The sequence below is a fragment of the Saccharomyces paradoxus genome (assembly GCF_002079055.1).
Source record: "Saccharomyces paradoxus strain CBS432 chromosome XII sequence".
Classification (NCBI taxonomy): Eukaryota; Fungi; Ascomycota; class Saccharomycetes; order Saccharomycetales; family Saccharomycetaceae; genus Saccharomyces; species Saccharomyces paradoxus.
In genome coordinates this window covers 788336-804054 of record NC_047498.1, presented here as the reverse complement: position 1 = coordinate 804054, position 15719 = coordinate 788336, and the positions used below count along the sequence as shown (strand labels likewise).

At 40.3% G+C, this 15719-nt stretch overlaps 8 protein-coding genes across 8 annotated transcripts; 3 read left to right on the top strand and 5 right to left on the bottom strand.

Annotated features, from left to right (window-relative positions):
* Positions 1-241: 241 nt before the first annotated feature.
* On the bottom strand, positions 242-2914 carry RSC2 (Rsc2p; the record flags this gene model as incomplete). The annotated part of the gene is made up of 1 exon (XM_033912202.1): positions 242-2914. The coding sequence occupies one exon, from the start codon at positions 2912-2914 to the stop codon at positions 242-244; it is 2673 nt and encodes an 890-aa protein (XP_033768093.1).
* A 421-nt stretch (positions 2915-3335) lies between these two features.
* On the bottom strand, positions 3336-3929 carry ATG33 (Atg33p; the record flags this gene model as incomplete). Its single annotated transcript, XM_033912201.1, has 1 exon — positions 3336-3929. The coding sequence occupies one exon, from the start codon at positions 3927-3929 to the stop codon at positions 3336-3338; it is 594 nt and encodes a 197-aa protein (XP_033768092.1).
* Positions 3930-4976: 1047 nt separating this feature from the next.
* ILV5 (ketol-acid reductoisomerase) lies at positions 4977-6164 on the top strand (the record flags this gene model as incomplete). The annotated part of the gene is made up of 1 exon (XM_033912200.1): positions 4977-6164. One exon carries the CDS (start codon positions 4977-4979, stop codon positions 6162-6164), a length of 1188 nt encoding a protein of 395 aa, XP_033768091.1.
* A 716-nt stretch (positions 6165-6880) lies between these two features.
* Positions 6881-7888, top strand: TAL1 (sedoheptulose-7-phosphate:D-glyceraldehyde-3-phosphate transaldolase TAL1; the record flags this gene model as incomplete). Its single annotated transcript, XM_033912199.1, has 1 exon — positions 6881-7888. The coding sequence occupies one exon, from the start codon at positions 6881-6883 to the stop codon at positions 7886-7888; it is 1008 nt and encodes a 335-aa protein (XP_033768090.1).
* Positions 7889-8121: 233 nt separating this feature from the next.
* BUD8 (Bud8p) lies at positions 8122-9933 on the bottom strand (the record flags this gene model as incomplete). The annotated part of the gene is made up of 1 exon (XM_033912198.1): positions 8122-9933. The coding sequence occupies one exon, from the start codon at positions 9931-9933 to the stop codon at positions 8122-8124; it is 1812 nt and encodes a 603-aa protein (XP_033768089.1).
* Positions 9934-10741: 808 nt separating this feature from the next.
* LUG1 (Lug1p) lies at positions 10742-13168 on the bottom strand (the record flags this gene model as incomplete). Its single annotated transcript, XM_033912197.1, has 1 exon — positions 10742-13168. One exon carries the CDS (start codon positions 13166-13168, stop codon positions 10742-10744), a length of 2427 nt encoding a protein of 808 aa, XP_033768088.1.
* A 743-nt stretch (positions 13169-13911) lies between these two features.
* On the top strand, positions 13912-14787 carry NIT3 (putative hydrolase; the record flags this gene model as incomplete). The annotated part of the gene is made up of 1 exon (XM_033912196.1): positions 13912-14787. The coding sequence occupies one exon, from the start codon at positions 13912-13914 to the stop codon at positions 14785-14787; it is 876 nt and encodes a 291-aa protein (XP_033768087.1).
* Positions 14788-14897: 110 nt separating this feature from the next.
* ORM2 (sphingolipid homeostasis protein ORM2) lies at positions 14898-15551 on the bottom strand (the record flags this gene model as incomplete). The annotated part of the gene is made up of 1 exon (XM_033912195.1): positions 14898-15551. One exon carries the CDS (start codon positions 15549-15551, stop codon positions 14898-14900), a length of 654 nt encoding a protein of 217 aa, XP_033768086.1.
* Between the last annotated feature and the right edge of the window lie 168 nt (positions 15552-15719).

Genomic DNA, 15719 nt, shown 5'->3' with positions numbered 1-15719 from the left:
AGCAATACACTGGATATGCTTTGGTCTTTGGGGAAGAAATCTTGAAATGTTCCGAATGAAAGTGTAATTGTTTTATATGGCTACTATTGATACAACGATAATAAATCTATAGACGACTTTCTTCTATATAATAACTTCTGTTTTATTTCATTTCCTGCTTTATTTGAAGTTTGACTCTGCTCGCGGAGGGTAATACGCGATGGGAAGAATAATGCTATAATCGCCTTTACAATAAAGATGATCATGAAGATGGCGAAGGAGGCCGCAACAATGAGAGTCTGTGCGCCGTGAACTTAGCCGAGGGTCTTAATCCAAGGACAAATGGGCCTGGCAAAGATTCTCTCTCATTTTCTACGTCGGGCTCTAAGCCATCATCTTCTTTGTCCTTTTCGGTCACATCTTCTATGGCTTCTTCTACTTCTTCGTATTCTAGTTTTCTTTTCTTGTTGGTGCTGAACCATCTATTCAGTGGCAGACCTAAGTGTGGGTCTCCTGAATTTATTATTCGTTCGTTTACTATTACACTAGGTCCTCTGAACCATAATATTTCACCCTTTGTTTTTTTCCATGGAAACATCTCTTCTCTTCCAGATCTCTTGGTTTGGCTATGCGGATCGGTACGCTGTAAAACATCTACATTTTTTGTTATCGAAATAGGTAAAACAAACGAGGAGGCAGCGTCGATCATTATATTTCCCAAGTTACCTCTTGATGCTTGTGATGTTAAATCATCGATAATGGTTGGAATATTGTAACGTGATGCTTGAGATCTTTTCTGTTGTTGGTATTGGTGTTGCTGCTGCTGTAATCTTTGCAATTGGTGTTGCTTCAAACCTTGTACGGTAAGCGGGCCTCCCGCGCCAGGGGAAGCAACTCTTGATAGTGGTATTTGTTGTTGGCCGACAGCATTTTGGTTGTCTAACGACATAGAAGACCTATTATATCTTAAACTGGCCAGTTTACTACTTGAGTATCCTGTTTTAGGGAGAGCATTTGCTGTTGGCGTGTTTGTGGTGATGGTACCTGTTTCTATATCCACTTGGCCCTCCTCTGGAGAATCGTTAGGTCTGATAATATACCTGGGGCAGTCATCAGAAGTTGCATATTCCCCCAAATCATCACGCTGCATCTTAGGTCTCATATAAACGGCACCAACCAATGGTGGTGCGTCAGGAGAACCCATCGTTGGCTCAGGAACACGATCATGGGGCGTTGCATTAGCCGGCAGTAGATGTCTTATAGGGGAAGGATATTTGAAGAATTTTCTACCATTTACTGGAATGGTAGCTTCGTCTAAATCACGAATTTCCTCTGGCAAACAAGCCTTCCAAGTTCTAATTTTGTTGAAAATTTTATCTGATTCATTATAACGGAATTCGCAAACGAACAACGGACCCTCCAATTTCATGTCGGGATTACCACGTTGATATCTTGTAAAATGAATTACATAGCATTTCCCAACTAAGTTCGACACTAAATGATCACGGTACTGTCCTGTTTTCATGACTTCGTTTTTGTAGAATAGTCTATCCACTCTATGCACAGTTTGTTCGGGTCTGTAATACCAACAAGCGTTTAACCATTGTTTCCCATCTGGAGTCTTCCATAATCTGAATATTTGACCCACTATAGGTTTTTGAGGGTCATTTTGGTTTCGAAGAAGTGCCCAATCCCCCACGTGGTATGATATATTATTTACAGTAACTTCATCTAGAGGGTATCTCAACTCGCCTTCTGGAATGAAACTTCTATCAGGTTTAGATAATTCGAATCTTGCCAAACTAGTAAAGGTCTTTTCTAAGATATTTGAAATTTTTATACTTTCAGGATCACCTCTGTGTGAAATTCTAAAGTTGGTTAGCATAAGACTAAAATCATTTTGGAACTCCTGGAATGTTTTATAGCGACGAGTCTTTACCTTTTTATTTATGTCTTGAAGACTAATTGGATTAGCAATCATGATGTAGTAATTCGCATCCCTGTGTTTATCGGGCAATCTTTCAAAAAGATCTGTTAGACCAATTCCATTATCTAGCACCTCCTTTTTTAAAACTTTCATAACATTTTTCATTCTTTGGATATACGGTAAGTCGATGATTGGTGGTCTCCCGCGCTTTACCTGAGTCCTGGAAACCTGCCTATGCCTTGGGCCCAATGGCTGAGGGGTGCCTGAGTGAGATGGAGTGGTGGACCTGTTGTCTCTTAATGGTTTCCGAGTATAAGGATTAATATTTATTAGTGGCTTTCTTATCAAATCGGGGAAATCAGCATCTTTGGAGTTATCAATATCCATATCTGTGGCTTCATAGTCTTCATCATTATTTGTATCGGTTCCCGGTTCAGATTCTCTTTTGACTGAGGCCGCACGGGTCTTTCTTAACCTTCTGGCTGCTTCGTTAGGATTCATTGAAGAGTTTGAATCAGCTCTGGCCGCATTAGCTCTCGCTATTTCTTCAGCCTTTTCTCTTAATTTCTGTTGAAACTCTTCATAACCTGGTTCATCGGGCAGTGGACCCAGATCAGGATACACTAACTGCGGATATTTTTCTTTTAAGTTGGGATAGATTGTACCTTTTAAATATTTCTCAAGAACTAACGCGTATTTGTAAATTCCTGAATCTCTTGTGTTGTAGGTCTTGGCATTCCATGGAATCTGGACAACATCGTTCATAAACTGTTGAGCGTCTGTATAGTGTGGAATACGTTTCTTTAAGGTATTGAAAGATACTGGGTTCTTGATCACTGCGTAGTAGTCAGGATAATCCTTTTTTGGTGGAAGGACATTGAATATTGGTGAAATTTCTAATCCGGAATCTTCCTTTAAAATGAAAAGAGATTCATATTCTTTCCTCAGGTCCTTGTATAACGCGCTTGAGCTTTGAGTGGATGAGTTTGCATTGTCATCAGGCATCATGCACTGTTAATATAGAATATTCTCCGCTTCGTCTGGTTGTGCGCGACGTGCTATATATTTAATCACGTATTGAACTGTTTCCAATACTTTTTCAGCTATGTTGTTTTCTCTAATTTCTCACTTTAACATGCGAATTTTTGCCTGACTGTCGGCCGGGTGAGAAAAGCCAGTGACAGTAATAAACTAAGTGCCAAGAACACGTCCAAATATGTATATTATGATGTATTATTATGTATACATGTACATGCGTGTGTGTATGCGCAATTTTAAACGCACCATCTTTTTGATATTTAGTAACTCATAAGAATATATAAAAAAACTGCAATTTACTACACACTTTATTTTTGGGGAGAGAAGGGAGTCGAATTCAAACAGTTACAAGATTCTTGTAAAAGAAATAAATAAGTGAACGAGAAACCCACTAGATAAATTGTCCTTCGCCGTAGACACCAATAACGGCCTGTACAAAGCCAATAATAGCGATAGCAGTTGCTGCGATTAGATTTTTAGTATGGATTGGGGGACCAGTGTGCAATGCCTCTGCCGGCTTTGATACTGCAGTAGGGGCAGGCTTCTCATCGTGAAACTTATTCTTTGGAGCATGGGTGTCCTCGCCCAAATCAATAATAGAATCGCTCAGCTCGGAAGCAACTGGTTTGCTGTCTTCGGGAAATAAAGAAGATTCCTTAGATACTTTACTGTACTTTCTGGATTGGTAGTGGGAAGCGCACCCCAGAACGAATGAAGATAATGGAGCTGCAAGCATACCATATAATAAGTAAGGGTGTCTTAGTGAGGGAGGAGCACCGAAAAAGCTTACACAAAAGAAAGTCGATGCAAAGGCTCCCAAGGCAGTAGCCGCATTTTTCAAAGTGGCTAGAGTGGGAGATAGAGATCCTGTTAAAACCTCCAGTGGAGTAGTAGATGTAATCAATGAAGCAGAAGCCAAAAGACCAGAGTAGAGGCCTATAGAAGAAACTGCGATACCTTTTGTGATGGCTAAACAAACAGACATCTTTTTATATTTATTTACTTCTTTGATGTTGTGAGATAAAAAATTGGTGGACTAACTTGAATAAGAAAGTTATAAGTGAACAAGAGACCATTTTGCCTCTCACAGAAGGATTAAACGGAGTTAATCTTGGATAGTGCTTGACCCATTTAGTTTTTGTTAGATTCTGTATCCCTAAATTCTCTCTTACCCGGCGGTAAGGTACAAAAGACTCGAATAATAGCAAAGGCTGGTAGCCAAGACCTAATAATGCCAGAGGAAAGCCTACGGCTTTCAAGCAGGCTTCACCTATTGATTTCCAGGACCAATACACAAACTAGCACTAAATTCCCTCTCCGCCAATCCAAAGGGCAGGACGGGAATATCAAAACAAGCATATTTAACAAAAGAAATTCCTCTACGGACCCTTCATATAACTTAGCCCTTCATCGAATTGACCCTGAGAAGACTCCTATGAATATGAGCACTCCGGAAGCTATGAAATTTACATTATAACCCTTCTCTGTCTATTCTTCCACTCTACCGTGAGAAGTGGAACATCAAGCCCCGGAATCCGCCGCACCTTACTAAGACAATAAGGCTAGTTCCAACGATGAACGTGGTTGCTGTTAAACTTCTTAGTTGCCGCTGATGTGACGCTGAGACAATAATCCAATCCGGTTATAGCGGTCTCCTCCGGTACCGGGTCTACTACTCTCAATATTACCCAGTAGGAGTCACGAGCTCTGCGGTTGCTGTCAGTGACTCATCCGCCTTAGGCAATTAGTGCGCGCCCAAATTTGAGCCCGTTCCCGCTCAGCTTGCAGCAGGCGAAATTGTCATCACGCCGCAGGACGCAAAAAAAATAATTAATCGTACAAGAATCTTGGAAAAAAAATTGAAAAATTTCGTATAAAAGGGATGACCTAACCTGACTCAATGGCTTTTACACCTGAGTTTTTCCCTTTTCTTGTTTGTTACTTTAATAGAAGCAAGACAAAAACATATATACAACCTAGACCTAGGAGTTATATTTTTTTACCCTACCAGCAATACAAGTAAAAGTACAATATGTTGAGAACTCAAGCCGCCAGATTGATCTGCAACTCCCGTGTCATCACTGCTAAGAGAACCTTTGCTTTGGCCACCCGTGCTGCTGCTTACAGCAGACCAGCTGCCCGTTTCGTTAAGCCAATGATCACTACTCGTGGTTTGAAACAAATCAACTTCGGTGGTACCGTTGAAACTGTTTACGAAAGAGCTGACTGGCCAAGAGAAAAGTTGTTGGACTACTTCAAGAACGACACTTTTGCTTTGATTGGTTACGGTTCCCAAGGTTACGGTCAAGGTTTGAACTTGAGAGACAACGGTTTGAACGTCATCATTGGTGTCCGTAAAGATGGTGCTTCTTGGAAGGCTGCCATCGAAGACGGTTGGGTTCCAGGTCAAAACTTGTTCACCGTTGAAGATGCTATCAAGAGAGGTAGTTACGTTATGAACTTGTTGTCCGATGCCGCTCAATCCGAAACCTGGTCTACTATCAAGCCATTGTTGACCAAGGGTAAGACTTTGTACTTCTCCCACGGTTTCTCCCCAGTCTTCAAGGACTTGACCCACGTTGAACCACCAAAGGACTTAGATGTCATCTTGGTTGCTCCAAAGGGTTCCGGTAGAACTGTCAGATCTTTGTTCAAGGAAGGTCGTGGTATTAACTCTTCTTACGCCGTCTGGAACGATGTTACCGGTAAGGCTCACGAAAAGGCCCAAGCTTTGGCCGTTGCCATTGGTTCCGGTTACGTTTACCAAACCACTTTCGAAAGAGAAGTCAACTCTGACTTGTACGGTGAAAGAGGTTGTTTAATGGGTGGTATTCACGGTATGTTCTTGGCTCAATACGATGTCTTGAGAGAAAACGGTCACTCCCCATCCGAAGCCTTCAACGAAACCGTCGAAGAAGCTACCCAATCCCTATACCCATTGATCGGTAAGTACGGTATGGACTACATGTACGATGCTTGTTCCACCACCGCCAGAAGAGGTGCTTTGGACTGGTACCCAATCTTCAAGAACGCTTTGAAGCCTGTCTTCCAAGACTTGTACGAATCTACCAAGAACGGTACCGAAACCAAGAGATCTTTGGAATTCAACTCTCAACCTGACTACAGAGAAAAGCTAGAAAAGGAATTAGACACCATCAGAAACATGGAGATCTGGAAGGTTGGCAAGGAAGTCAGAAAGTTGAGACCAGAAAACCAATAAAGAGGAAAACAATAATCAAGTGCTGGAAACTTTTTCTCTTGGAATTTTTGCAACATCATCAAGTCATAGTCAATTGAATTGACCCAATATCACATTTTCAAATTTTTTTTTCATCCGACATACATCTGTACACTAGGAAGCCGTGCTTTTTTTGAGGCAGCTTCAAATCTATATATTTTTTACATATTTATTATGATTCAATGAACAATCTAATTAAATCGAAAACTAGAACCGAAACTTCAATAAATGATTCATCCTGAAGAAGACATATATACGTATATATCGCTAGCGGAACAGCTGCGATTTATCTTTCTGTTTTCACTAAGGTGCTGACTGCTGTGGCACGGCGGCATTAGCGCGGCGTTATGAGCTACCCTCGTGGCCTGAAAGATGGCGGGAATAAAGCGGAACTAAAAATGACTGATTAGGCCATATTGAGGCCAATTTGTCCAACTCGCCAAGTCACGTTTGGTCGACGGCCCCTTTTCCAGCGAATCGTATATACTAACATGCGCAGGCTTCCTATATATATGCACACACACATATATATATATATATGTGCGTGTGTGTGTGCTTGTACTTTAGTGTTTCCAAACTCGCGTGTTTTCCTCTTTTCTTGTTTCTTGGCTTCCTGTTTCTCGAGTAAATAATTTTTCAAGTAAACTTTAGTACGGTAGTAAAAAACTTCTCGAACTCATCACATATACGTGTACATAATGTCTGAACCAGCTCAAAAGAAACAAAAGGTTGCTAACAACTCTTTAGAACAATTGAAGTCCTCCGGTACTGTGGTTGTCGCCGACACTGGTGATTTCGGCTCCATTGCTAAGTTTCAACCTCAAGATTCCACGACTAACCCATCATTGATCTTGGCTGCTGCCAAGCAACCAACTTACGCCAAGTTGATCAATGTTGCCGTGGAATACGGTAAGAAGCATGGTAAGACCACCGAAGAGCAAGTAGAAAGTGCCGTAGACAGATTGTTGGTGGAATTCGGTAAGGAGATCTTGAAAATTGTCCCAGGCAGAGTCTCCACCGAAGTTGATGCTAGATTGTCTTTCGACACTCAAGCTACCATCGAAAAGGCTAGGCACATCATTAAGTTGTACGAACAAGAAGGTGTCTCCAAGGAAAGAGTTCTTATTAAAATCGCTTCCACTTGGGAAGGTATTCAAGCTGCCAAAGAATTGGAGGAAAAGGACGGTATCCACTGTAACTTGACTCTATTGTTCTCCTTCGTCCAAGCCGTTGCCTGTGCCGAAGCTCAAGTCACTTTGATCTCCCCATTCGTTGGTAGAATTTTAGACTGGTACAAAGCCAGCACTGGTAAAGACTACGAGGGTGAAGCCGACCCAGGTGTTGTCTCTGTCAAGAAAATCTACAACTACTATAAGAAGTACGGTTACAAGACCATCGTTATGGGTGCTTCTTTCAGAAGCACTGACGAAATCAAAAATTTGGCTGGTGTCGACTATCTAACAATTTCTCCAGGTTTGTTAGACAAATTGATGAACAGCAGTGAACCTTTCCCAAGAGTTTTGGACCCTGCCTCCGCTAAGAAGGAAGCCGGCGACAAGATTTCTTACATTAGCGACGAATCTAAGTTCAGATTTGATTTGAATGAGGATGCTATGGCCACTGAAAAATTGTCCGAAGGTATCAGAAAATTCTCTGCCGATATTGTCACTCTATTCGACTTGATTGAAAAGAAAGTTACCGCTTAAACGGGTATCTCGGAATAATAATTTAGGCCATGTCCTCATGCATGTTTCTTTTGCTACTTACGGGTACATGTACACAAGTATATCTTTATATATATAAATTAATGAAAGACCCCTATTTATATATATATAGCTTTAACGAGACAAAACAATTTTTTGTTTTTTATCTTATTTGATAAACAATATTATTACAAGCCTTCTACTTTCTGTACAAGGAAAATAAGTAAAACAGTTTATCATTCACGTGTGATGCCCACGGCAAAGCCGATAGCAATACCGGCCATCACAATCACTGTTTCGGCAGCCCCTAAGATCAGACAAAACATCCGGAACCACCTTAAATCGACATCCCATATGAATCCTTGCAGCAAAGCCGCTCGGTGTTCTTTATTCATGAGCAACCTCATTAATCTATAGTCTGAAACCAATTTGCTTCTTGAGCCGCAACCAATAATAAAAAATAACGGTGGCACCATAATACAACATAGGATGATCACAATAATGCTTCCAATGCTGTAAACGTCCTTGAATCCATTTTGACCTGAATCAAACGAATGGATGGACGCGGTGTCGATATGCTGAATTGGCATCCTTGCTTCCAGGTCTATGTTTCCAACATCATCTCCGTCTTCTTTCCTGATATCTGCCTTTTCTTTGTTCTTTCGTCGTATGCTTCGAGCTGGCTTTTCTATAATAGGGTTCTGTTCTGCGCATGACTCTGAGCTTTGGGATTTAATTGGAGCTAACACAAGAAATTGTCCATGTTCTGGTAGCGCTTTATCTTTGTTGTTGTTTATTTTGGTTAACGGAGAGGGCGTCTTATGTCCTTCATAGCGTGAAAATGGGTCAGATTTAGTTGAACTTCCAGATTCTAAGCGTAAAGGCGTCCTCGCCCATTTGCTTGACCCTGACACACTCCTTAAGACGGGAATTGAAGGAACTCCAATTGGTGGACCTTCTTCCTCCAAGGATGTAGAGGACTTACGCATAGACGTCGAATGAAAATTTTCTTGATTATTATGCCCTATATGGTCTTTGGGGGAGTTTTCGCTGCTACTATCACTATTCTGTGAAGGAATCAATATGTTACCGATTAAGGACGGACTCTGAGGAATTTTAATCCTCCTTGCCAACGTAGCTGGTGCATCAAGCGAATGCGAATCATCACTTGACGATGACTTTATTGATCCAGCCTTCTCAGGAATTTTTAATTTGTGTGGTATAAACTTCGATTCGCTCACAAGTTCATATTGATCTCTGTCTCCATCTTGGACCTCACCGTGACCTTCACCGCCAGTTGAGCTTATAAAATTGACATTGGAATTTTTATTCTTCGTTAGTCTGACTGCTTCTTCAACATCAGGTTCTAAAGTATCGTCATAATGGTATGAAAAAAATGAGTGTTCCGCTGTTTCATTAGCTTCAAATGAAGTAGGACGTGGTGGTGTCCCATTCTTTGGCTCGTCGTTCCCGCGATTCGCCAAAGAAGAGTACAATGAAGATACGACCCTACTATGTTCTTGCTCTAAAGGGCTTCCTTCAACATCTTCTCCCATGAGAACTGAAGTTGATATTGTCAGTGCGCAACTTAATCTTTGCGAAGATGGTGAATTTATTACCCTTTCTGGTCGTACCGCTACGTTTTGTGAAGGAGTTACGTTCCTTGATGGTGCGGTTTCCTCATTATCTCGTCGAAGTGAAGTTGGCCCTACTGTAGTGTTCCTTGGTATATTATTATCATGGGTATCGTGAAATTGTGTAATAGAGGACGAGGCGCTACTCGAGCTAGAACTTGTGGATGCCCCCATTATTTGAGAAAATCTTTCATTGTTTATATATACGGCAAATCCTTGGCCTCTACTTGTGTTCTCATAGGCAACAGTAGCCATCTCTATGCCTGCATCAGGATTCCCATGTGCGTCATCAAGATTCTCCAAAAATAAGGATGCCCTTGGCTGAGCTCTGGATGATGTGGATGAAGTAGCACTATAAGACGTTGATGCTGTCGTTTCAGAAGAGTCTAAATTATCTTCGTCTGATTGTATCATACTTCATGTAGAATCGAAAAAAATGTCAAGTAGAAAGAGGATAATGGGTATTGTCAAAAATGCTTAAAGCCAGAAAAAAACTGCTAGAGTTATGAAAAAAATTATAATTAATGTTGAAATAAAATAAGCGAATGGAATTGGATTTATTTTCTTATCAATAGAATGAAACGTATACCGGTAATCGCCTAGAAATAAAAATCGTCAATAATGAATATTAAAAGAGCAATTGAATAATCTTTCCTTCGACGGCTAGAAGCTCAAACAAAATAGATACGCCACTGGAAAGCTTCCAGTTGTCCTTGGATATCTTTATTTCTTCTCTTCCAAAACCTATTGCCTGTTCTTAGTATGGGGTATTGATAATTGAAGGAAGTGATTGAAAATTATAATGACTTTTTGCAAGTATCGCTAACGCACAATGAAAAAACACACCACAATGAACTTTGTTCCAATATTACTAGCGTCAGTACTATCAGGTTTGGCCCTCTCCAGAAAGCGGATGAGTAAATCATTTTTAGTTGTTTTTTTATGCTCTCTTTTGGATCATTTTTTCGCAATGTTTACCTTTTTCGGAGGAGAGAGGCTTCCCTTAGGAAAAAAAAAGGAAAACTCAAAAATCACATTGCGTTTCGAGGCATTCTTCAATCTGTTGATTTTAGGGAAGGGAATATGCTGCAATCATTAAATTCGTTTACGAAAGGTCTGGCTAAATGATAGACGATGTATGCAATATTTTACCATATATAGAAATCTTATACACAAGACGAGAGCGGAGGAAGGATAAGGAAGTGAAAAGAAAAAAAAATTTCTATGCTTTTAAACTGTAGTATCTATACATTCCACGCTCAATGCACCCAAAAACCTGATATTCGTTGACTATTTCAAAATGTAACCTATATCTCTGAGTGGTTAGAGGATCCTTTGGATCATAGATAAATTCATCAGGATGCGTTAAATAATAATTTTTACGCTTGTGAAGATGGCTAAAGTGGGAGAATGACAGAAACGATCCCGAAGACGAATGTTCACCAGTTAAGCTTGGTCTCGCTTTATTTCCTGAACGTGACCGCGAATTTTCGAATAGCCGGAGTTGGGATCTCCTTCGTTGCAAGTCAGGATCGTGCAAATATTCATCGTCAGTTTCTTCATAGTTTGCAATTGTTCTTAGTTCTTGCTGCTCATCAGCTAACTCTAGAATTCTTTGTTCTTGCAATGATAGCTCTCGTAAATCATGGACCGACCTATCCCAGTACAACCCATCTCTGATTTGAGATGCAGGAGAAACATTGATAGCAAATGGGTTGGCGGAAGAAGAATTATCGTTGCCTCTTAAAGGGGGTCTGCTCAACAGAGGATTCCTTCTTGGAGTAGCAGTCACGTGACTTTGACTGATTTCAACATAATTGTTATTGTTTTCATCCTCATTGTGAATGATTCTCCATCCACCACGAGGTAATGTTGGAGTAATTATTGGCAGTGGAGTATCACCAAGACTGATGGCGCCTTTTCTGTTCAGGAATTGAGAAACTGGTGGCTTTAAATCTCTATAACACAATTTACGTCTGATACCACTTTGTGGAACTAGACCGCAACCAAGCATGATTTTACTTTGGGCAAACTTTAGGAAATCTGGCTGGTTTATGATTTCTATAATTTTGTGGCCCTCGGAATCATACCTAGTTAGATTTGACTTAGATTCCAAGTCATCGCGATTTAAAAACTGATCCGTCTTATACAACCAATATCTCCTACCATAAGAAGAATCGATGTAACATTTCCATTTCACTTGTTCGGCCGTTGAAATATCTTTAATTACCGAATTGGGATTCTTATATCTATATGCAATAATTTCACGCCTATCATTTAATTTTTCAATCTGTTGCCAGGATTCAAAGGAAACCTCCAACGCGACTAAACTTGGAGAACAAGTGTATAGTAATGAATCCTGAATAGTCCATTTATTAACATACGAATTACCAGAAATATTTAAAAACTTCAATTTTTGGACACAATCAGGATGGTCTTGATCAATTGGTGTTAGAAATTCTACCAGCGTAGATATCGGGATACTATTGCCCTTTATACTCAAACTTTTCAATTTGGGGAAATTCCACTTTATAAACTGTAAGCTATCGCGGCATTGGTAGTAATAGGTGGATTCGCTGATAGGATCCTCGCTGAATGAAGGTGCAACATGGAGCGGCAAACCGCCAATATTCAAATATTGTAAAGTCTTATTATGACCATGCTGACAGAGTTTTTTTAGCAAAAACATTGTATGCACCTCGTTCCAAGATGAGGAATGAGCTATGACACTGACGTTTAGCCATTCTAATGTGGAAGTGTTATCGGGATCTGTAATTGTTGGATGATGACTAAAAAACTCCAAAACTGCTCTTGGAGTAACTTGAAGGCAAGTAGCAAGGGAAAAGTGAGTTAAATTTTTCCAGTGAGGAATGCCATGGTATAAAGTATCATCATCAATAGACGTATGAGACAAATCGAGCTTTTGTAGTTCTGGTAACATTTTCAAGATCTTCCAAAGGACGTGTGATGGCAGATCAATGCAATCATTTAGGCCTAGGCAGGTGATCTGATAATTTTGTTGAGTAGGTTCTAGTCGATACTGGTCAATAGATTTATTTGGGTAGTATTTGTCCAGGGCCTTAATAAAACTTTCTGTGAAAGTAGTGCCTGAGCAGCCACAGAAATCCACTACACTCAAGACTTTTCCTGGAGATAAAATGTACTTTATGATACTATCGTCCAAATCGTCTTGAATATTTTCACATGCTAAGAATTCTCTTAAGTTTGCCTTAGTGAGCATCAGAAACTCAAGAAGAGTTTCGTTAGTTAAATTTTTAATCATCTTATTCATCTCGCTAGACCTCCCCAGCCCAATGGACGTTAATTCTTGAAAATCAGCTACTTCAACCTTATTGCAAAGGCATCTATTACCCTTTAAAGTCTGTAAAAGACCATGAAACCTCTTTGCAGTAGTTAAATTACAATATCTATAAATGAGAACTTGACAAATATGGGAAAATGTCTTGTTAACAGTTAAATTACTTTTGACAAATGTAGCTAAATTTTCGTTAAACTTCTCTGCTGTACCTGGATGATCATTTCTTAACAAATCTCTGAACTGGTATGTAAGTATTTGGTACACGATTTCTGGCGGAATAGCCGCTCCTAAAGATTGGTTTGATAAAGTCTTAGACTTTAAATCTGGCATTTGACTTCTCCCGACACTGTTTTCTCCTACTATTTTGAATAAGGAAGGTATTACCACAGGTTTGAATTAAGTGAATAAGAACACAGTTTCTATATTCCTCAACCTTATAAACGCTAGTTGAACGCAGAAATATAAAGGTAGCAGTATAGATGACATCCAGTTGGCGACAAAAAGTAACTACAAGCAACGTTTAAAGAATTGTCAGATCACCCACTTCACCAGATGAGGAGAATATACCAAATTCCACCTCTAATTTAAGTGAGCCGCGTGAAATAGCGCGGGTAACATATCTCCGTGAAGCATCCTTTTATTTGGACCTAATGATACCTTACAGAACTAGTATTGGAAACCCAGTAAACGTAGAGGAAATGGTACAAAACTTGTGCCATGGCATGTGTGGTAGGAAAAAACTATTGCTAAACAGGCACTTAAGCAGAGACGGCGGCTATTTCATATGCATGGATGCAAAAATTTGATCAAAATTCTTGACTGTAGACTGTGCATCTAAAGAATAAATCCAGGAACTGGATGATTACGTAGTTAGCATGGAAGGTATAAAACCATTGATCGTCCCGTTCTGCTATCTGAAGCCACGGCGGGCCTTATCAATGAACAGACACGTCATCAGACACGAAAACGATATTGAAATTATCGATAGTGTTATATGATATCTTGCTAATCTGATTTGAATCCTGTAAAAATACAGCTATTGAGATAGCAGGAGGGTGTACAAGATCGCCAATATGAGTGCTTCGAAAATCCTTTCACAAAAACTCAAAGTCGCCTTGGTCCAGTTGTCAGGCTCTAGTCCTGACAAAATGGCCAACCTTCAAAGAGCGGCAACGTTCATTGAAAGGGCTATGAAGGAACAGCCGGATACAAAGTTGGTCGTATTGCCAGAATGCTTCAATTCTCCGTATTCCACTGATCAGTTTAGAAAGTATTCGGAAATTATCAATCCGAAAGAGCCTTCAACGTCAGTTCAGTTTCTATCCAATTTAGCTAGTAAGTTTAAAATCATCTTGGTAGGAGGAACGATTCCAGAATTGGACCCAAAGACAGACAAGATCTATAACACCTCCATAATTTTCAATGAGGATGGGAAGTTGATTGATAAGCACCGGAAAGTCCATCTTTTTGATGTGGATATTCCCAACGGTATATCGTTCCATGAAAGTGAAACCTTGAGTCCTGGAGAGAAGTCCACTACCATTGACACGAAATATGGTAAGTTCGGCGTGGGCATATGCTATGATATGAGGTTTCCAGAACTGGCGATGCTAAGTGCACGCAAGGGGGCCTTTGCAATGATCTATCCCAGCGCATTCAACACGGTCACGGGGCCATTGCACTGGCATTTACTGGCAAGGAGCAGGGCAGTCGACAACCAAGTGTATGTGATGTTATGTTCTCCAGCAAGGAATTTACAAAGTTCTTACCATGCTTATGGCCACTCCATAGTGGTGGACCCTAGAGGTAAGATCGTAGCTGAAGCTGGCGAAGGAGAAGAGATTATCTATGCTGAGTTGGATCCCGAAGTCATTGAGTCATTCAGACAAGCAGTTCCCTTGACGAAACAAAGAAGATTTGACGTATACTCTGATGTAAATGCGCATTAGAGAGAATATAAAAAAGATGATGATGTATGGCAGTTATGTAAAGTATACATATATATATATATATATATGTATATGTTTATATATATATATATGCGTACAGACAGAGCTCACTAACTGATTTGAGCACGGCCTGTGATGCCGGGAATGGATATTCTTAGTCTATGTGTAATTCCCAGTTTAGGAACAACACCAACAAACACCGTGACGGCCAGGTTGGAGAGAAATAGCGTCATGTCGTTACGGTAGTACTGGTTGCTAATCAGGAACAACACAATGGGCACGATCAGCAAAAATTTTCTTGTGGGTGTGTACAAAGTCTCATCGTTAATCTGCTCCCACATGGTCAGGTTGTCGTACGCACCACCATTAAAGTCGAAGGGTGTACCTTTGACAAGATGGAACATGATATAGAACCCAATGATGTACGTCATGTTTGTTAAAGTCCATGTCCATTTGGGTGTCGACCCGGGGAACAAGGAGTAGAAGAGTCTCAACAGTACTATTACGACAATATGAATTAACCACGCACCTCGCTGGTCGACCCAGGTAGCGTTCATGTTAGGAAGCATCTGTTGGTCATTCTCATCTTCAAAAGTTTCCTGTTCTACATGTGATATTACACTGGATGAGCGTCTTCTCCTATGGTCGGTCACTGGAGTGGATATTTTGTTGTTTTGAGAGGGGAATGGTTTCAGGTTAGACACGTTTGGGGTGAGTGGAGACTCCTCAACGGCTAAAGGTTCATTTGTGGTATGGTCCATCATGATGTAACTGCTTTTTATGCGTCTTTATAATGGTATACTGTTGCGTTAGTTCTCTAATTTTATGTGAAGTAGAGACAGACGGTAACCTTATGATATATAGATATATTTGTTTGTATATATATGTCTATATCAGTGCATGTGTATGCTTACAAGGAGTGCAAGCTGCGA